This window comes from Neopelma chrysocephalum, unplaced genomic scaffold (assembly GCF_003984885.1).
Source record: "Neopelma chrysocephalum unplaced genomic scaffold, ASM398488v2 Primary Assembly neopelma1_97017, whole genome shotgun sequence".
In the NCBI taxonomy this organism is placed as follows: domain Eukaryota; kingdom Metazoa; phylum Chordata; class Aves; order Passeriformes; family Pipridae; genus Neopelma; species Neopelma chrysocephalum.
Window position 1 is genome coordinate 3,972,274 of NW_020925659.1, and position 22,919 is coordinate 3,995,192.

Sequence of the window (22,919 nt, forward strand, 5' to 3'; positions counted from 1 at the left end):
GGCTTTTAGATTCTGAACAATCTTTCTACTGTTATTATCAAATACTGGAGCTATCAAGATAGAAGAATAAATAGCTTTCCAGTTACAGTTGAAAACATACACAATGGTCATGTGTGTGTGTCTTTTTTTTTAATGGTATCTAGCACCTTCTTTTTTTTTGGCCCCCTTTCTTTTTCCCCTCCCCCAACCCTTTTTTTTTTTTTACCACAAAGGCAGACTGAAAACAAAGGACTGTTATATCTGGCAGAGCTTTACAGTGTTTTTATCTATACCACACACTGCTCATATACATGGCTACTATCTTGATCCTCCCATTTTAGTATTTCAGATTTTATACTTGGTATGAGTAAAGTAGGCTCGCTAGTTAAGCAATTTATGTGGTTGGGTAACATTCCATCTTAAACAACAAGACTTTGTTAAAGCAATACTTGGTCCAGAGCAAAGTGTCACTCTATAGGCATCTCACAACTATAGAAACTATTCAGCACCTCTATACTGATGGGAATTTCCAGCTCTTCAGACAAGGCTGAGATTTTAAAGGCCTGAAGTTTTAAATTTTGGGGGAAAGGGAAGAAGGAACACACAATACAACAAATAGGCACCTAACTTTCTTGTTTTCACTCTGATAGTTCTCATATCCCTGCACAAGTATGTTAAATGAGACAAACTAAATCCCCTACATTCAACAGGAGTGTGCTATTGTGCATTTCTCACCCTATTCTTTTTATTTGGAAAGGTTTATTTGGACTTGGATCAGCAGAAGATGATTACTGCAAATGGGAAAGGGGAATATTATAATAAAAAATTAGGAAAATGGAGATGCTCTCTTAACCATATCAAAACTAATGTTAGCTAATCAACAGCCACACATCCTCTATCTTGTAATCAGTGGAAGAGAAATAAAAACAGGAATGCATATGTATATTGCTTCTGAAAAAGTTACCCAGATGTCAAATAAAATTTTAAAAAAGCATTCTGAATAATTTCTAAGGGCTCATTGCTATTATACATGGTTTTTGCTCATATTGTGGTAGAGGGCGTTAACAATCCCCTAATGCAGTACACTAAGAAATAGCTAGTAATGAGAAAAACAATTACCTAGTGATAACAAGCAAAGTCCCATTATAATCTCTTTGCTGGTCATAACTCCACTAATCAGCCTGTGTAAGACACTACTGTCACTGACAAAGGTGATCAGGGCCTCTGCAAACTTGGCATAGCAGGAAATGTTCACAGGAGCACAGCGATGGAAGAATGGAATAGGTGCACTGGTGACACAAGAAAAAAAAATCAGAAAAAAAAATTACTCCTACTTAATATAAATGCCACATCAACACACAAATGAAAGGTGAATAGATGCAATCATTCCACCCTCATAACATCATAACCAGAAACCATGCGTTGAATGCACAAGTGCCGCTGGAATGAGGATGATCATAATGAGAAGTGATGCAGTTCTTACAAATAACCCTGTGAGACTGGAGTATACATTCCAATAGGAAATTATTACCCTCCCACCATTAAATGACAAGGCTCAGAAAATGTATGTTCCTATTTCCACTTAAACATCTCTCATTCAAGTGTCAGGCGGTGAACCAGCAACTGAAACAATGCCTTTCACTCATGTTTGAATAAAATACTGGCCCTTACATGCAGCAAAAGAAATCACAGAATAACAATACTCTTCTTGAAAGCATACATTTTGTGCTAAAGGACATCAGCATTTACAACTGCTGCCAAGAAAAATCAATGTATTTATTCCTAGTCATTCCCCATATTAAACTCATTCTTGTATTAAAGATTACAATCACAGTGTTTACTTTCATCAACTTTGTTAAAATTATGCAGAATATGCAAGGATGCTTCTACTGTTTTCAACTGTTTTGGAAGCATCCTCCAAAAAACTACTGAGACTATGCACTAAACTTTGCAGAATGCCCAGAAGAACCTGTAATCAAGTCCATCAGAGAAAGATATAAGACAGTGAAAACTTTAAAAGTGGGTAATTTTATTTTCTAAATGTTTCCCACTAAGTAGCTGTCTTTCTTGCTCATAAACTATGTCAGATCTCAAAGCGGGCTATTACATCATTTGATCAATTCCCAAGTACATTTAGACATGAATTACATGTTCCTTCTTGTAATTGGATCCCATAAAAGAAGTGTCTTTCATATTATGTCAGTCTTCTCTTCCAACCTCTGTATTTGTTTCACTCTGCCCAATTTTCGTTACTTAAAAGATTTCAGTGGACTGTAGCACCAATGCACATAATCTTGTGCAGTTTCCCTGTTTCAGTAATGACCTATAAACCAGCAATTTTCTGTCCTCAATGACTACTTTTTAAGCCCACGCCTTTCCAAAATTCTAACCATCATTTTAAACACGTAGTGAGTAAAGCAGCTGCCTTAGGCACATCTTTTCTATACCTTGGGTTTTTTGGGAAAAAAGGATGACATGCTGAAAACCATTCATGTGTAATTATTCTGTAAAGAAATTGGGAGAAATTATGATCACCTGCTATCGCTTAGTAATTAGTAGATCCTAGGTTTTTGTTTAGTCACTGATGATTGCAAATCTTATTGTTCTAAACTTACTGTGCTCAGTAGGTAAATGCATTCCGAAATGCTCATACTGATGGTCTACTTTTGTAGTAATGAAGACAGCAGTTAAGGACAGCAAAAAAGTAATTGTGGATTAGTCACAGTTGTTAAAAAACAAATTAAACTCATAATGATGGCTGCCCCATTTAAAAGGCAGCCCATGTATTCTTTCAGCCTCTTACAACATAACCTATTTTGGAATATGCAGTGTACTGCAGCTCATTATATGCAGTATTACTGGAAAAGACTGAAATTTGAGAGGCTTATTTAATTGTTAACTGCTATAATTTTGCAGAAAGCCTAGAGCATTTAGAAGTTGTCAATATCAGTAATAGAACTCAAATTTTGAGCTGGAAGTAGGCAAAAGAATGTCATTCCTGCATTCAAACATAAAAACATCCATTTTGAAAAAAGAACTAATTGGATTAAAGTACTCTTCCAGAATATATTCCAACAGAGGAAAACATGCTTTTTGCGTGACAGTTTATATTATTGCTCATCTAATATCCCTTAACCTACAGCAATTTTACTAAATATTTTAAGTTACTTATTTTCATGTGCAGTGATTAATTGCTAACTTTGTTTTAATTAATAATAAAAAAATGAGGTTAGTGGTTTCTACAAGCTTTCTTGAGCAAATGGGACTCCTGAAAATCCACCTGAGATCTGTTGCTGCTTCAGTGGTTCTGACTGAATGAGTATGTGAGGTGAAGTGTCTTAATAAAAAATACAATAATAGATCTATTCTCCATGACCCATGCTATTTTATATGGCCTCTTGATTATATCTTGGTATGTTACCTACTGAAAAGGAATTACAAATTTCTAAGAATAGCAACATGATGCTTATTCATAAACAAGAACGAATAAAGTTCAAGCCAGCACACAATGGACTTAGAAGTTGCATTTTTAAAGCAATATTCAAATTAAGTTAGGAGATCCATCTGATTATTCAAGTACTAGATTCCAGAGAGTTTTCTCCTCTCACTTCTGCCCCTGGGCAAATACAGCAACCTTTGTGAGGGGAGCCTGGCTGAAATGCTGCTGTTCATAACCTCTACGGGGCAGCCCCTTGCACAGCTCAACACATCTGGTTGACAGATAAATGCTGAAGGAACTGGACAGGTTTTCCTCCAGGGTCCTCAAAACAGGGAAGTCATGCTCTCCTGAGGCTGATGCAGGCTGGGTATGGTTTCTGGAAGAAACACGTATCGCTGACCACACTGCTCTGTCAAAGTTGGACATAATGCCTTGAAGCTGGACGGTAAGAACCCACTGAGACCCTCAACCGAAGGGTGTGAAGAAGTCTGGTCATCAAACAGAAAACATCAATGGACAGTCCTCACACCATATGCTACCTCCCTCCCATGGACATCATGGGAATCAGATGGTTCATAACTCCTGACAGATTGCGCTGGTTTCAGCCGGGGTACAGTTAATTTTCTTGGCACTGGCTAGCATGGGGCTGTGTTTTGGATTTGTGCTGAACACAGGGTTGGTAATATAGAGATGTTTTTGTTATTGCTGAGCAGGGCTTACACAGAGCCAAGGCCTTTTCTGCTTTTTGTACTGCCACAGTGGGGAGGGATCTGGAGCTACATGAAAGGCTGGGAGGAGACACGGCCAGGACAGGTGACCCCAGCTGACCAAAGGGATATTCCAGACTATAGGACATCCTGCTCAGCATATAAAGTGGGGGAAGAAGGAAGAAAGGGGGGATATTTGGAGTGATGGTGTTTGTCTTCCCACAAAACCATTATGTGTTATATACTGATGGGGCCCTGCTCTCCTGGAGATGGTTGAACACCTGCCTGCCCATGGGAAGCAGTGAATTAATTCCTTGTTTTCCTTTGTTTGTCTGTGTGGACCCACAGCTTTTCTCACTTTCACCCTTTGATTCTCTGCCTGATTTTACTGATGGAGTGAGCAAGTGGTTGCATAGTGCTTGGTTGCTGGCTGGGGTTAAACCAAGACACAGATCAAATCTGAGTGTTAGGTAAGTTCTCCATGAGTGCCTCAGTCTACAAGGTGTTGGGTTTTCATTTGGTTGTCTCAACAAATGACTGACTTCATTTCTCCTCCAAATTACACTAACTTATTCAAATAATTTAACTATAAAAACCTGAAGAAAGGTGCTTTACAGATACAATGTTGGCCTTTTTTGTCTTAGGGTACTAAATTCAGACTTTTCAATCTCAAAAATACTCAAACATAGCGTACATTTTAGTAATATCACATAGAAAATGGAAAATACTCCACTTTACACAATAGGTTTTTAAAAAGAACTTAGGGTCATTTCTGTGAGGAATTTAAATAGCATCATTAGAGCTCTGACACATTGTTCTATCCTTCTGTTTTCTTATTAAGCCATATTCATTGAGACTGAATGACATGGGAACACACAATCAGAAAAGTCAATATAATTCTGGCAAAAATTAAGACTAACAAGCCTTTTCAGTATGCAAGCTGGCACTGAAATTTTCATTTGGTTTTGTATTACTGCTATAACAGCTGCTTAGCTGCATGGAATATGAATCTACTGTGGGGAATAGTAAAAAAAAGTTAATATTTCAGATGCCACTAATTGTCACTACAATATAAAAAAATATTCGCTGGAGACACTAACATGTAAACAAGAAAGACTTCAAATTAGAGTTTCTAGAACTGACACAAACATAATATTTACTAAAACCATAACAGAAAACTATTCATAGGAAAAGACTTGCAGTTACAACCCACTAATGAGCACGTTTGAGAAGCTAAACTTTGAGAAAACACAACATGGTTCTTCTTGAGTTAGTGGAATTACTGACAGAAGGGTGTGCACAACAGCTTACAGATCACTTCTTTTCTCAGCAACACTCATCTCCACAGGTCCAGTGAGCACAGCTAGAAGAGTTTATTAAGCTATCAACTTTTCTATCCTATTTCACAAAAAGCAGTCTAACATAATATTTAAAACAATAAAATTCAAAATGATCTGTTTATAAAATACAGTCATCTCTTTGGTGCTTGACTATCCTCATATTAGTCATTTGGGGACTAAAAGAGTAAAAAATGAAGCAATTTTCATCTGTCTGGCTGAGGTAAGGTATAAGAAGTGAATGCTGCAGAGAGCTGTGTGTCCCTATATACTTTCTCCTCCTGAAGATTAAAAGTGTTTCATAATTGTCTCTGATCTGCATTGCTGAAAGGCAGCTGGCTATAGATGGTGTGAAAGGCAGTAAAGCAGCTGATACAGTACAATGTCAGTCACATGAGACACAAGAGAACCTGCAGATACCAGCTCAATACCCTCAGTAACACATGCACAGACAGTCTGGGTTTTTCTTTAAGAGTTACTTTCACAACGTTTTAAAAATACACTAAAACATCTGGTAAGAGTAAATGTGTGCTGGGTATTTTCTAAAGAACTGTCACAATCAAACCAAATCTCTGCTCCCTCCATCCCCAATCAGACAAGATGTTAATATTACCTCTCTGGAACAGGATATTTAGGACATAACTTGGCAGCCCTTGGGTCTGTAGTATATTCTGATGACTGCAGTTCATAGCTACACAGAGTAGACCCTGTTGAAAAGGGAAAAAAATATTGATGAGGGGAAAAAAATAAAAATCCAACATTCACATTCTTTGCAAACTGTATTAAAACTGATACAGGTCCTGATTCTGCAGCTCTTCATGTTATTACCAGAAGGTTTTGCTACAGTTCCTCCTGTAATGTAGCAGTGAATCAAACTCAACACAGTCTTCAGTGAAACAGAATGACACTCTCCACCTAGCTTAGGGTTTTTGTAAGTTTGGGTATTTGAGTGAAAAAGGCTAATTCACATTGCAGTGTAAAAGAGAAGGAGACAAAGTACTTCGAAGTCACCCTCCCCTGCTATTCCACCATGCTTTTTTGGATAATTTTTAATGCATGAACATGGCATAATACATCATTCACAACAGAAAGAAAATATTCTTCACTTTAGGTTGGGTTTTTTTTCATGTTTGCACAATACAACTGGTCTACAGATTTCAGGAAGAGGAACAAAGAACCAAAACTGATGAAGTTAGAAAGTTGGCTGAAAAATAACAGAAGCTCTGCATTAGATATCCAGATCTCCTAACAAAGCTGAACTCTCTCCATAAGCAAATCGGTTCAGCACAATAAAGATCAAGTTGCTTATAACAAAATTCAAACATAATTTAATTTTTTCTTTGTACTTGACTCTTGCCTAATGGAAGTACCTTACCTAGGGGAGATTTCCTTCCATTTATCTACAATCAAGACACTGAAGATCTGACCCAATGCTTCTAGGAATACAGCAACTGCTAAATCAGATTGTAGCACTACTATCTCAGAAATTGCAGAGGTAAGAAAGTCTCCAATGATATAAGCTGCCTATCCAAATATGAGTTTCCTCCCAAGCTTGTTTGCTAATAGATTGCTTATTTCCTAGTGCAAGTGCCATGAATACATAGTTTTTAGTGTCCTTTTTCCCTTTGTAATAAACTAAGGACTTATCTTAATAAGGACTTATCTTACTCTGGGTCATCAATATAAATATTCAATTCTGTCCATTATGAAAGACTCCTCTTCAGAAATAATCCATAGAAGAGAGTTCTACAAACCAGGTCTGGATAATACATACACACTACTACCCAAAATAAACCAAGACTTCTGACAAATAGTTTTATCTTAGCCTGTGTTACACCAGACAGAAGTATTAATTGTAGAAACGGTAGAATATTATTTGCAGAACTTTGTTTACCATTGCTACATTTCTACCGCTATGAAGAGACCTCTTATATTTACAGATTGAAAGAGAAGAGACAGAGCAGCTGAGCAGGCTATCTCATGCAGTCTCTGGAACACTACTTAAATACCACTTTTACAAAGTGGTTTTTGAGAGCCAGTGCAAAACATCAAATGCACCACTGAAGAAAGCTAGAGTTCCTGCAAAGAGAAGGTATCATGTAAAACACATGAAATATATTTTTAATTATACTATTTATATGCCTCTACTTTTTTATGTGGAAAACATGGCATCAGATAAACAGACAGACAAAACAACATTTCTTACATAGTAGTTGTAAATGTAGTAACTAAAATATTTTGTTGGAATCTGGAGAGAAGGCTCTACACTGCTGCAAAAATTCTTGTAGGTATGAAAACTTCTGGATTAAGTGAATTTACTAACAACTCCATAACTTGATGGAGAGGCAATAGTGGGGAACGTCACAAGATTATCTTAAAAACAGAAGGAAAGAGAAGATTGCAGATATTTACATTTATTTTGCTTTGAATATAGGCCAACACCCAAGTTATAGAGATGGTTGACAGCTGGCTGAATGTGAGCATGCACGGTGCCCAGATACAGATGCCCAGATGGCATCCTGGCCTGTATCAGCAATACTGTGGCCAGCAGGGCCAGGGCAGTGATCATCCCTCTGTACTCAGCACTAGTGAGGCTGCACCTTGAATCCTGTGTTCAGTTCTGGGCCTGTTACTTCAAGAAAGACCCTGAAGTGCTGGAGTGTGTCCAGAGAAGGGCAGTGGAGATGGTGAAGGGTCTGGAGCACAAGTCATATGAGGAGCAACTTAGGGAACTGGGGAAGTTTATCCTGGAGAAAAGGAGGCTCAGGGGGACCTTATCACTCTCTACAACCACCTGTAAGGAGGTTGTAGCCAAGTGGGGGTCAGTCTCTTTTCTGAGGTATCAATCAACAAGATGGGAAAATGGCCTCAAGTTGTGCCAGGGGAAGTTTAGATTGGGTATTATGAGAAATTTCTTCACCAAAAGGGTCATTACACATTGTATCAGGTTGCCCAGGGAAGTATTTGAGCCACCACCTGTGGAGGTATTTAGAAGATGTGTAAATGTAGAGCTTAAGTACAAGGTTGACAGTGCTGGGTTTACTGCTGGACTTGATGATCTTAAGGCTGTTTTCCAACCTAAATGATTCTATGGTTCTATTCTGTGAATCTATGACTGTGTAAAGAGAACAAGGAGGAATCAGGATGTGCCGCATGTGTTTAAGTATCCTATGCAAAGGCCCCCACACCCAAACAAGCCTAAGGGACAGGGCTGACCTGTGGATGCCCATGCTCCCTTTCAACTTCCAGCAGAGAGAAAAAAGGTAGGATTTCCTACAGAGAGGGAAGGGGGCTCTTTGCACACAAATATGTATCTGAAGACTGTTTGGATCACAAACATAAGCCAAGCAAAACCAAATGCCAGACCCTGATCTGCATACAGGTCACAAGCCATTCAAGTAGGACCTGCAGACCAGTGTAATCCAATACACCCCAGCCTGTGGAGGAAGCTGGAGACACCTTGTCAGGTCTCTCTGGAACCCAATGGCTTATTCCCTCCTGTCATGCCCTGGAGCAGTGGACAACTCAGGCTGCCACTCTCATCTTTTGCCTGGGAACTGCTCCTGAGGCTCCTCTGGACTTCTTCCCTTCAGCTGCCTATCTCACACAGTGTGCTTCTTTAAAATCACAGTCAAGCAAAAAAACATTTTCATGGAGTTTATCAAACAAGGGACATTAACTACCCTGTATTTAAAGAAACTACCAGTCCCATAGCTGAAATAGTACCCATGAGATTTGTCCTTTTGTCCTACATAATTAGGCAGAAACTATTCCCATAAGTATATCTTCCTTAAAATTTTGAAAACCTTCTGCCTTCTCTAATACTATGTAGGAGAGTTTTAGAACCCAAATGTGTGCTTGAGTAATGTCCCTTTCCATTAAACTTCAACCAATTTTTTAAGAAAAGAGAACCTTCATTCGCTTTAAATAAAGTTCATCAGTAAAAAAAAGTTTGCATTTTGTAAGGTGAGAGGGGTGAGAATGAACTGCTTTGTCAAACCTTCCACTCCATATTTTTATTCTGGGTTTGTAGAGACTGTCTTAGCACAGCCAGTCTTATTATTGCTGTTCAAACTTTCAAGGCCTACAAAAGTTTAAAGAAGCATTAGAGTCTTCCATCTTGCAGAGATAAATAGTTTACCAAAGACATGACTTTTATTCCTAAATTATTATCACTCATAAATATTTCAAAAACATTATGAGTAGGATACAGAGAAACTGACTAAAAAAATTAAAGTAATATATCCTTTGCTTTCTACAGCAATGCACATATTTCTTCTGGAGAAACCATTAGGCAAATGACAGCAAACTGTCCTGCAAGGAATGGATTTCAGATCCCAATATGTAACCTTAAAGAAAAATATCTCTAAACTATGCAGAGCATCAATTGTTGGGACAGTGGTGAGCACACAGAGTCAACTGGTCCCACAGTGCTGTATTTGATGGTTTCACCTACAAAGGGGTACCCCAGAGACACAACACAGCTTCTGTTCCACGGTTTCTTTTCAGTGAATAGAGTTGCTCCAGCCATTAGAATATATTGGAGCCACGACTGGAGAAAAGTATCTCAAAAGACAAACTTTGAACCTTAACCTAGCCATAGGAACTTCTTTCCTAAGTTTCCTTTCCTTTTTCCCTAGGCTTGGATTAGTGAGGTATTGAACAGCCATTACCTCTGGCATCCCTAGAAAACAGCTGTATTAAGCACAAATTACATAAAGATGCTGTAGAAAGCCAGGACTCTCACTTCAAAGATTCTTTCCAACTGAGAAGGCAAATTTTTAAAGGTCTTCTGTGCTCAGAAGACACAGCACACAGAACAAGACATAACACCCTGCTTTTCACACCAGTGTAGTAAATAGGAAGGTCCAAACTAACCCGAGGTAGTTAGATAAAAATACTTTTAAGAGCAGAGCTCCAATACAGCTCTCCTTCCTGTATTTGCTGTGTTGTAAACAAATACACAAACCCCTCCTAAAGAAGCATCACTATCAAGAGTTTACAGTCTGAGAAATGGCTAAGACTTCCTAAGTCATCCAGTAAGAGAAACAGCTTCACAGAGGGGACCACTGACATTTACTGCCTGAATTACAGTAGTGAAAAGCACACCAGGAGTTTTGGATCCCATTCTGGTAGCTCAGCATTGTCTACCCATCTATCAACACTTATTAACGGGGACTAAAACTGTCCTTACTTTCAGATCTAGAAACATGGACTCATATTCAGAGTCAAGGATTTAAGCAAAAAGATAAAGAACTGTTAGTCTCACTTCAGTGGCTGGTAACTGGAGAAGATTATTCTAGATGTTATTGAAAAGCATCTGAAAGACAACGCATTTACCAGACACAGCCAGCATGGTTTCATGACAGGAAAGTCTTGTATGTCAAAACTGATTTCCTTTTATGACAAAGTAACCCACCTAGTTGATCAAGGAAAGAAAGCTGATGTAATCTTCTTGGATTTCAGTACAACCTTCCATACTGTCTCTCACAAGATCCTGCTGGACAAAATGTCCAGCATACAGATGGACTCAGGACTTGAAGTTATGGTAAGTTTGTTGGCTTGCTCAGTCTGGAGGAGACTGAAAGATCTCACAGCATATACAGCTTCCTCATGAGGGGAAGAGGAGGGGCAGGCACTGATCTCTTCTCTGTGGTGACCAGTGATAGGACCCAAGTGAATGGCCTGAAATTGTGTCAGTGGAGGTTTAGGTTGGACATTAGTAAAAGGTTCTTCACCCAGAGGGTGGCTGGGCACTGGAACAGGCTCCTCAGGGCAGTGGTCAAGGCACCAGGTCTGCTGGAGCCCAAGAAGCATTTGTACATTGCTCTCAGGCCCATGGTGTGAGTCTTGGGGTGTCCTGTGCTGGGCCAGGAATTGGACATGACAATCTTTGTGGGTCCCTTTCAACTCAGGATTTTCTGTGATTCTATGATGAGTGATAATTGACTTCTAAAAGAGCAGCAGAGATCATATACATAAAACATAATCTTATTCCATTTTAAATATTCTCTCCTTAGCAAGTAACATCCTATTAAGCCACCATTACCTTAAGTCCTCTAACACAGGAATCAAACCCCAGGTAATCACAGACACAGAAATGTGCAGAAATGTTAGCAGGAGTGAGACTGTTTGCATCATGACTCTTCACCTACGACTTTCAGCCCAGTCCTAATTCTTCTTGAGTTCTGGGTGTTTTGTGACTGTCACCAATGAGAACTTAGCTAACATTGTGAATACATGACTCACAGATGATTATGCTTGACCAACCCATGCAATATAGGCTAGAGTATGATATTGATATCAACAGAGGCGGAGTTCACTGGTATTCAGGAAGGCTCACAGACTCTCACAAGGGTAAAAATTCATAACTCTTTTCTACTTTTCTCACTCTAGAGCTTGCCTCAAATCTGTCCAACTCTACCACCTCTAAACTTTTAATCTGAACCACATTACCTCTTCAAAGCTTCATGCAATGAGACAACAGACAACTTGGTACACTACCAATAATTGGATATTATGGACCAGCACAGAAAAGTGGGAGTTTAAGACATGGTGTCATGCATCTGGCTGCTGCAAATTCCACAGCGCAAAACCACAGAACTGGTAGGATGCCAAATGCCACAGAAGTAGTGGAAGTTCTGCCAGTAACAGAGAACACTGCTGCATGACCTCAGAAAAAGTGTGCCTATGGCAAGTAACAACCTGACCCTCTCTTCATGAACTCCTGCCAAGTGTAAAAAGGTTCAGATCATCATAAAAGGAACCACACTGATGTTGACCAGACTTTCTTCATCCTTAGGCTGCTGTATCTGACAATAGTAATTATAACATGTCTACAACTATAGGAAGTAATTCTACTCAACACAAGCACTAAGCAAACATAAAGTTTAGGCTTGTATAAATTCCCTATTAACATGTGTTTTCAGAACAACAAAAACATTCCAAGAGCAGACACATGTGATCATATTTGATGCTTCATTTAGGAATGAAGTAGCATTTAGTTATGTACAGATTGGCACCAGAGCTGGAAATGACCGAGAAAACAAGAACTCCACTTCTTAGCCATAAGCTTGAATATGGTGTTAAGCAGCAGTAAAATAGAAACACCAGAGGACTGCACAGACATAGCTAAATGTGGCAGCTATGCCTCTCACAAATTGTGCAGGAATAGCACCAGAAGGCCAAATAAGGATAGAGCTGAACCTTAATACCTAAAAACCTGATTTCTAGGCCCTAGCAGAACCTAGCAAAATAGTGATGCCTTGAGATGAGTAAAAAAGGCATAGGACAGACCACTCTGCAGTCAGGACTTCTCAGATTAGTATGACAGAGTTGTTCTCAGCAAAGAAAGCAAGCTTCATTCTCTAGATCTATCCACTGGTGCCTTCCAGAAACACAGTGTGTGTTTTAAAGGAAGGAAATTAAGGGTTTTGTATATCTATACTTCAAGTTGTTGCACAGACATACCACCACTTTTTTAAAACAACAAGCATCAAAGAGCAGGAGAAATTACAGCTTGCTTTTATAAATTATGTGGGACTGAACTGAATGTATTTTCTACTGCCTGCAAGAGCATTCCAAGAAAGATGCAAAATAAAATCCCTCTAGTTAGATCCTCAAATGTCTTTAGAATTGCAGACCACAAAGAGAACAACTGTGATGGCTAAGCACAGTTGCTCTTACAACTAACAGTATGTAAGAAAAAAAAAACCAACAAAAAAACCCCAAAAAAACCCACCACACAACCAAAAAAAAAAGCTCCTAGATTCAGAATTTGCATGTGTCTTTTCAATTTTAATTAAAAAACCAAGACAATAGTCTTCACTTTTCCCCATTTGTATTAACAAATTCCTCCACCCATATTTCTTCCAGTGCTAAATAAAACCAGCTACTCTGGAATCAAATTAAAATCCATCTAGTCAAGTAGCAGATGTTTCTCCTACTGTATCTTTAGCTCTGCACCACTTAGAGGTCAAGGACATTCTTGAGTACTAACCTGCTACTAAATATCCAAACAGTACTATTCTAAGAGTTTATCTTTCTGTATCTAAAATATCCTCATGGTAAGAAGTTTTGTAAATCAACCAACTTGTGTGGAGAAAAATCTGGCTCTTCCATGATTAGTGACTTCATTTTTGACCTCTATTTTCACAATAGTCAGGTTATGAGATCACAGAACAATAATTTTTTAACCTTCTTTTAAGCTATTCCTGCTTTCAATGACCTTATTGTTCCTGATAGTTTTCTCTTTTCCAGGCAGAAGAATCACTGGTCTTTTATTATGATAATCCTTGTTACCCTTGTGTACACATACAGTATGTGTATACATACTGGGAATATACAAATACGTGTGTTTGTGCATAAGTTTTAAAAAAAAATTGTCAAGGAAGGACCAGAACACAGGCTTTATGATGCCAACAGAGCATGAGTTTACACAAAACACAGTCCCTCTTCACAATTAATAAACATTACACTTTTGGACAATGCTGTGCCTCCACCTAATCCTCTTGTGATCCTCGGTAGCTTCACAATCTCTTTCCCAAGTACAAACAGCCATTTTAAATTAAAACACTGTAAGCATAACGATGGTTGTTTCCCACCCCTTCATTCTGGGGGAACTCCTTTTGATTTGACACCTTATTCCACTACAATTGATAGCAGGGTTTTTTCCATGTAATTCTTAATAATTAAGCAGTCACAACAAGATTTATTACCTCAGTGTTTCTTCCCCTTTCCAAATGGTTTATTAATGTAATGAATAACACAACACAGTATTACTGGAGGACTCTACAGGCAATCACTTTCTATTGAGGAAACAACTTCATTCTAACTAGAGGATCCATTTCCAACACAAGGCAACCCTGATGGACAGTTCTGGTAACAAGGTAGAATAGAGGTGGATGACTATCTCAAACTGGTCATAATGTACTTTTACTCAAGTCAATAAAAAAATGACATTCGACACCAACACACCCAGGCTCCCAAAGACCTGCGGGTACAGAATTGCTTTAACCATAAGATGCCTCTAACTAACATGGTACAACATGCTTCAGGAAAATCATGAGCAAAGGATTAAGTTTTAAATAGAATACTTTCAGTGAAAACAAAGGCGGGGGGAAGGGAACTGCAAAGATATATTTTGACTACTGCACATGAAGATGTCATTATCTTCAGATAAAAGAAAAATCCTTTTTGTTTTCCCTGTGGTTCCTCCTAATAGCTCAGAGAGATTACCTGCTCTGACCTAACCAGACTGATTTCCTTTATTGGTTTCTTTCAGGTCAGTCTCTGTAGCAAACTTAATGTAGCTTCATCTCTGGCTCTAAGTCCACCCAGACCATAACTAGTCTGGTCTAGCTACAGATCTCAGACAAGAGAGATGCCTGCTAACATTCTGTAAAAGAGAGATTTCATTTTAGGTTCCTAAGTATGCATCCAGATATTTACATAACAGATAGGAATACACTGAACAGACAGTATAGTTATCACTGAATTAAACACAACAGAAATTATGGCCACCTTCTAGTGTTTCTTTTTAATAATGAAATTTCATTATTCATTTGGCACAGTCACAGATGAATTATATCTTCAAGGATATTTCAAAATGCTTTGGCAAGTCCTTGAAAACACCACCGCAATATTTCACGGACATTAAGTTTTGAAGCATCAATCAGGTTTCTGGGAAAAACAGCTTTCAGTCACACTCCTCAAAATACACATTTTTTAAGTGCCAAGACCGACAAAAACATTGAATCACAAGTACTCCCTGCCTGAGGTGTTCTGCTGGGTGAGAAAATCCTGGGGAGAGCAGCAGGAGTCACTTCACAACATACAACATTCTCAGTTTTGTGTCCAATTCATAGCTCTACAAGCTCAAGTATTAGTATAGCTGTTTGAGAACAGCATTAGAATGTTTCTTAGATAACACTGCACCTTTCTGTGTCACTCCCAGGAGCACCCCTGTATTTTACAACTTGCACCTTTGCACAGGGCAAAGATCTTTTCTTCTTCTTTCCCTTTTTCCTCCTCTTGTAAAAGGTCTCAGCTGGTTCCCAGTGTTCCGGATGTCAATTGTTCTGAACAGATTAAAGACACACACTTCCTTGTTTTCTTAAAATCAGCATGGCTTTGTAAGGGATGTGCTTCTTCTCTTCTTAGGTAGGAAGGCACAGCAAATGCCTGACTGTGAGAGAGCAAGTAGGGTAGGAGTGGGAGTGCAGTTACTGCCCTGAAATGGTGCTGTGTTATTCACAAAATCAGCTGCTTTTCTCAAATTATAGCAAAAGAGCAAGTGCATTACTGATTCAGAAAGCTTAAAGGCTGCTTTGTCATAAAATGATCTTCATGCCTCAAGCAAGCATTTTCCCTGCCCTAAATGCTTATTTATAATCTTGCTTACAGAAAAATACAAGCTGTACAGCACAATGAATAAGAGCTCTGCCATAACTGCTCTGAACCTTTGGGATTGGCAGTTGTGTCCTTTCGTGTAGAGCCAATCAAGTGCCTGTCTCACTTCAGGAAAGACACCATAAATGCTAAGTTAGCTGCAAGATCATATGTGGTATTGATAAAATCATTAGTCAATACAAGGATGTTGTAGTACGTTTTACTATGTTACATCTCTTGATAAAGATGTTTAGATTAAAAAAACCCCTCCATTTTAACTTACCACACCACCTCCTGATGGGCTGAGTCGCAACAGATGGTTTCTCTGGGTTGTGGAAGGGCTCTTATGCAGTAATTTATGAAAGAACTTCAAGGTACATGGACAAGTAAGGTGATTTCAGGGATGGCATATGAACCAGGTGAAAATGGCCAACTGTACAAAAATACATGCAACAACCTACACAGATTCTGTCTCCAGCACAATTGCTATTTTCAGGATGCAGGGAGCGTTAAAGCTTTCAGAAAGGCTCAAAAGAGCAAAACCAAGAGTTGACTGCACCCTTTACCCATATATTAAAAAACCATTACGATGGTTTTCTTGTTGAACGTTAGAAGTTGGCGAGCCTGTAGAATTCAGCACTGATTATCACAAGACCAACCACAGCTTGCCCTCATTCTTCAGAGTTTGACAGCTGAACTTTATATTCTAACTATAGAACAAACACGGAAATTGCAATTAAGCTCTTTGCAGTCATGTTCAAGGTCTTCAGATTTCATCATTATCGTTTTTACACTGGAGTCAATGGTCACTTAAAATCTAAAGCACTAAGAGAGATACAGTTAGAAGAAAGAATCACGAGGACAAGACATAGCATAGCATGTTTTGGGAAGAGTGGTTTTCATTGTACTTTATAAAACAGTTACATTAAACATATTTCAAGCACAACCAATAAGAGACTTGATTTATAAACACGGAAACAGTGTTGGTGATAAAACAAGACATGGCTGCACTTCATTACTTCAAGAAATACCCGAACTCTACTACAAATGACCTTAACTTCATACCAACAAATAACTGGCCTGCATTAGTTAAAAGAAACACAGCATGCTCAGAGGAGGAGTGAAGAATACAGCCGTAGATACTGAGTAGTTTCCCTTGTAATTGACAAGGCTGCACAGACCACATGAGGAGGCTCTCATTCACCAGCCACACTGTGCAGGCACAGCTGTTTGAGCAGCTCCACGAAAGCTGTAACGCCGCGTGATAGTTCAAGTGTCAGATACCCAGGTGTGTGGGCACAGTGCAGTGAGAGAGCCCAGGGGCATTAGCAGCGACCCTAGGGACGCTTCCACTCGCCCTGCTTTCAAACAAGAAGTACTCAAATAACCTGTACTAGAACAGAAACAAACATTTCGGTTTCTTTCATGGAAAGTAATCAAGCGGTTTCACCGCTTTGAACTGGGTCACCCAGACTGACTCATCTTTAGTCGAGCACCTTGCAAAGAAATTTTACTGCAGCACTTTAAAAGATAAGAAGGTAAGTTTAGGACAAAATGTTCCCACTTAAATAGCTGAAAACCCCTGAAATTTCCTTAAATTAAGTTTTTATCTTTACTTTCTTTTGAATGTCCAAAAGTTGGTTACTTCCTATGCATTTTATTCCACAGACTGTTAAAACAGGAACTGAGCTAGCAATATCAGTGTCACTACTGCGGAGAAAAAGTACTACTCTTAGGGAAAACTAAAAAAAAAAAAAAAAGAAAAACTAACAGGGACCACACTAGCACTGAAAAGAAGACTGAAAAGAAGCAGGAATATTTTCACACACACACAGTCATTCTCTGTGCCACAAGCGCCATTAAATAGCAGCACTGCTCTCACTAACCCCATATACATGAGGACATTTCAACAGCACTACTGTTGAGCAGCAATGTCAGCACATTTCCCTAGGAGCTGAGACATTCCTTCAAGTGCTTGTTACACTTTGTACCTACCCCTGTTTTAACAACAAGCTTTCAATACTGCCCAAGACATGACGGAACACTAGCATGCTGTAAGATTTTGTAATGTTTTAGCTTAATGAAAAGAGCACATTATTTCTATTCGTATTTCTTCATACATATTTCATTTTTAGCTCAGCTAATGCATGAGTCTTTCTTTAATCCTGTGAAAATATCTGGTATATGAACATAAGCAAACATATTTTTTCCATACCATTAGTTTCTGCAAATTTCTGAATATCAGCCAGAGTTTTTAGTTCTTTCCTTGGGCAAGCTGATACACACAAAGCAAGAGACTTGATTTTCTGATGTACTATATCGATATTGCATGGATCCAAGAAGAATACATACCTAGGGAAGGAAAAAAGGTAAATTATTTCTATTTGAATTAACAATTACACTAAGCAAAATTTCAAATTATAGGATTCAGTCAAAACTGACTTATTCAGTCTACCCAGAAACACAGTAAATTTCATATTATCATAACTGAGTGGATCAAAAGAATTTATGTACTCAACATATGCACCACAAGTATATGGGTATTTATATACCTCTGGATAACACAGAAAGGATGTTTAACTCTACCTGATTCAAGTCCATTCAAATGGTGCTATTCCTAAAAACAGCAACACTCCTACCATGCCGTTTCATAAATATGAGCCCAAACATTCACAAACCTTCACTCCAACCTTAAACTTGACTTCAAAATTTCTAAATTTTTCTAGAAAGACCCAATAAACCCCATAAAGTTACCCTTATGCTGCAAAAGGACTAAGTCCATGGCTGTTTTAATGGAAACACATAATACCAGTAATCAAGAACAGCTTTTTAGTTTAGATCAATTTTCCACACCATATGACTGAACAGATTACTTTAGTATTTGCTTTGAAATAAAAATGGTTCAGATATTTCATTACAACTATCTCATGTTCAAGTGCAGTATTTTAAAGAGATTCTATTTTCTCACTTTCCATGATGAGTCACTGCCATTTGAAGCACATATTATAGATCCTTAGCTAACATCTCCTGGCTATACACATTTCATCACAAACCCTAAACCTACAGAATTGCCCACTGATGGTATAATACAGATGAAGAATGCTTTTCTCTTTGGAAGTAGAACAAGCCTTTCAAATTCCTACAATTCTGGTGATACACTATACATTGAAATACTCTCTACATATTTTCTAACATCATCATAGGAAATCAATACCAAACCACCATATAAAATGCCATTTCTATTTTTGCAGTCCTCAGGATGGGAATTCATTCTGTAATCAGTAAAATCCCTTCTATTCCTAGAAAGCATTTAGGTCCTGCCTGAACAACTTCAGTCTGTACACTAATTGCTGTCTACTGTTCTATTACCCAGTGTCAGTATACAAGAATGATAAGTATGTAGTACAGTCTTACTTCCTGAAAGTCCATCAAACCCCATGTAATCTAAATCAACTGTAATGTGGTAATTACCTGCATTGTTAAAACATTCCCTTTCCTTGTCCACATATCAGTGAAAATCATCCGCTGCTATTTCTGTTTTTTTTACTTAATACACACTACCGATCTCAGGAATCCATAGACCATTGTCTGAGAAGCAAATGCAAACAGGAAAATTCTGTCCTGTAGACACAAAGTAACTGTATGTGAGCCGTTTTCCTTTATTTCAAAGAAAATACTCTTGAGTTAATACCAAGACGTTCAATAGTTGTCTTAACTGAACACTCCTGTCAAAGCTTCCACTTCATGAGGGCAAGTTTCTGCAGTTGCTATTCTATAGTATAAGGGAACATGGAAGAAGAGTGTCTGCTCATTTGAGGTTATTTGGTCAAAGAAGCTACAAACAAGAACTTACAGAGTAAAACCTGACTGATGTGGTAAGGCAGGTTAGGATGGGAATAAACCCAGTCAATCACATTAATTGGTAAGGATATGTTGGATTTTGAAAATTATTAACTTTCCATAAGACTATCTGGCTAAGCACCTTGACAAACTAAGATAATAAGGAAAAGGAGGGAGACACTCAGACATAAAACTTAGCCACTTAATATTATATTATATTAATATTATATCAATATTAATATTATATTAATATTCAGAATCAGAATATAGTAATCAGGTTATTATACTAATAATCAGAAACAAACCCAGTCAATCACAATAACTGATGGGCTATCAAGAAACTGCAGGCAGGGACTGTGTGGCTGAAAAGGATGCAAACCCACAGATACAGAATGTAGGAATGGTCAGTGGGACTGTGCGAGATGCTGAGGAAGAGTGCATGGGACAGGGTGGCAGACAGAAGGGGGTGTAAAAGGGACAGTTGCATACAAGCTGGTGTTGGTCAGTACACTGTCTGACTGACCCCAACACCTGATCACTGCAGTCTGTCATATCCTATTACTAAATCCTTTAACTCTCTCTCTGCATAGTTCCAGTCTCTGTTCCATGTGTATGGATGCTGCAAGTCCTGCAGGGATTAAGTGCCAGCTACTGGGGAGACTGGCATGGGCATGAAGGATTTGGTGCCAGCAACTAGAATCAGACCAGGGGTTTATGGGCCCCAGGCTTATGGTGTCAGCTACAGAAGTGAGTGGGGTCTCAGTGCCAGTGACTGAGGCAGAGAGGGGTCTTGGCAATGGGCTGCTGGGGTGGGAACAATGTGCATCCACCAAAAAAAGAAGCTACAGAGGTGAAGGACTGAGCATAAGTGGTCACAGCCCACATGGTGCTGGCTGTTGACAGGGGCTGAGCCAAAGGAGGTGTACGCACGTTACAGAATCACAGAAAATCCCGAGTTGGAAGGAACCCACAAGGATAATTGAGTTCAACTCCTGTTGTAACTCCCCAGCAAACTCCAAGCTTCATCAGATGGTGCGTAGGAGGCTCTGGGTCCAGGCAGAGGTGTCAGGTAGGCAGAGGGTCTGCACTGGTATTTGAGAGAACTGTGAGCACAGGGTGCCTGTGGGACGAGCGTGTGTGTTTGCTCACTAGCAACAAGCTGGATCAGCTGCTGAGTAGGAGGAACTCAAGAGACAGATACGGGGCAGGGGTGCCAGGTGAGCAGAGGTGCTGTGCTGGTACTTGAGAGATCCAAAAATGTATGTGAGCTTGTGAACCCGGAAAGTGTCATATTTGTGCCTGCACTAGTGACCTTCTGTCTCTGTGAGCCCATGAGGAGGAGAGGACGTGGCTGTCTGTGCTTCTGTTTGTGAGTCCCGCTGTTGAAGGCAGCACTTTGTCAGTACCACTCTGTGTAACCAGCTGCATGAGTGTCCCATATGTGTCAGTCCACCCCCATCCCTCAGCCTAGGCAGAGACAAGGATATATAGGGCTGGACTCCAGTTCCTGGACAGAAGGCTTCTTTGAATGTCCTGTAACACATATTACCTACAGAAACCAGATGAGGAATGTTGCCACTGACAAGACAGAACTCAGCCCACTTCTACAGTAATTTAAATTCCAGGGCCAAGTTGTAATTTTAATTGCCAGAATATTTTGTGAAATACTACCATTTTAACTTAAGTCTGGAAGTTTAGAAATACAACTCAACTACAGTGTCACAAGCAGTTTTGACACAAGTGTGCTGTGCTGGCATACACTTAAATAGACCACATGTAATTCAAACACTGCACTGCAGTGGCAGAGGCAGTTCTGACAGAAGTTAAGGCAGTTGCACAGAAAATTCCAAGCTATCAAATCTGTGGCTTCAATCCGTAGTCTAGGAAGACAGAAGTAAGATTTTTTTTTTTAAATTTCTAGCAGTTAAAACAAGAATCAAAATGCCAGGCACCAGCACTACAGAAGAAAAGGTTAATTTTATTTTTGTTTATAAAGCTTACTTATAGAAAATAAGTGATTTTACTGCAGAAAATTCCATACTGTGTCATCACAGACCAGGTTTTGTTTCTTCCTAGAAGAATGTACTTACATGCTTTGTGCTGCAATTTCAGTTATTTACAATCAACAATAGACTAATTTGTTGATAACAAAATAACATATCAGCAACACAAAGACTGAAGTAAACAAGGCAATCATACTGTTAGAGATGCTTCAACACTGCAAATGCAAATATGTTTACTGTATGAAAATCAGTACGGTAGACTTAGAACATTAAGTGTCTTTATGCATCTTTATGTAGTATCAGCTCTGCAGAGAAGGACTTGGGGGTACTGGTGCATGAAAAATTGGACGTGACCCTGCAATGTATACCTGCAGCCCAGAAACCCAACTGTATCCTGGGCTTTGTAAAAAGAAGCATGACCAGCAGGGCAAAGGGGATGAATTTTCCCCTTTTACTCTGTTCTCGTGGGTCCCCCACCCAGCACACTGCACCCAGCTCTGGGACCCCCAGCACAGGAAAGACATGAGCCCATCACAGCAAGCACAAAGGAGGCCCACAAAAATGATGAGAGGGCTGGAGCATATGAAGACAGGCTAAGAGAGTTGGAGCTGTTCAGCCTGGAGAAGAGAAGGCTGTGGGAAGGCCTTGTAGCAGCTTTCCAGTACTCAAAGGGGGCTTATGAAAAAGAGGGAAAGTTACTTTTCGCATAGACAAATAGTGAAAGGACAAGGGGGAACAGCTTTAAACTGCAAGAGGGTAGATTTAGAATGACAGAATCTTTTAGGTTAGAAAATACCATTCAGATCACCTACTCCAGCAGTAAACCCAACACTGCCAAGTCCGTGACTAAACCGTGTCCCTAAGCACTACTTCGACACGTCTTTTAAATACCTCCAGGAATGGTGACTCAACCACTTCCCTGGGCTTGATAACCCTTTTTGATAGAGAAATTTTTCATAGTGTCCAATCTAAACCTCCTCTCAACTGCTACATGGGAGAAGAGACTGATCCCACCCTTTCCACAACTTCCTTTCAGTAGCTGTAGAGAGCAATAAGGTGAAACCTGGAGCTAATAATCTGAACATCAACAATACTTAGAACAAGCATCTTAAATATTGCCTAAAAATTAACAGCTAGAGTGTACAGCCCATAGAGCATGGTATATGAACCGTAACAACCATACTACAATGTGGACTACAGAACACTGCTATTGGTATGGACTGTC

At 39.2% G+C, this 22,919-nt stretch overlaps 1 protein-coding gene across 4 annotated transcripts in view; it reads right to left on the reverse strand.

Annotated features, from left to right (window-relative positions):
- The window catches only part of SLC44A1 (solute carrier family 44 member 1), a 73,408-nt gene that overhangs the window by 26,909 nt on the left and 23,580 nt on the right, over positions 1-22,919 (reverse strand). For all 4 annotated transcript variants that reach the window (XR_003532167.1, XM_027670990.1, XM_027670989.1 and 1 more), the window contains exons 4-6: positions 18,067-18,203; positions 6,076-6,169; positions 1,099-1,268 (exon numbers count right to left, since the gene is read on the reverse strand). Coding sequence is in view for 3 of the 4 variants with exons in the window: in XM_027670990.1 (XP_027526791.1) it covers positions 1,099-1,268; positions 6,076-6,169; positions 18,067-18,203 (401 nt within the window). In the remaining variant the exon portion in view is untranslated. The remainder of the gene's footprint in view (positions 1-1,098; positions 1,269-6,075; positions 6,170-18,066; positions 18,204-22,919) is intronic.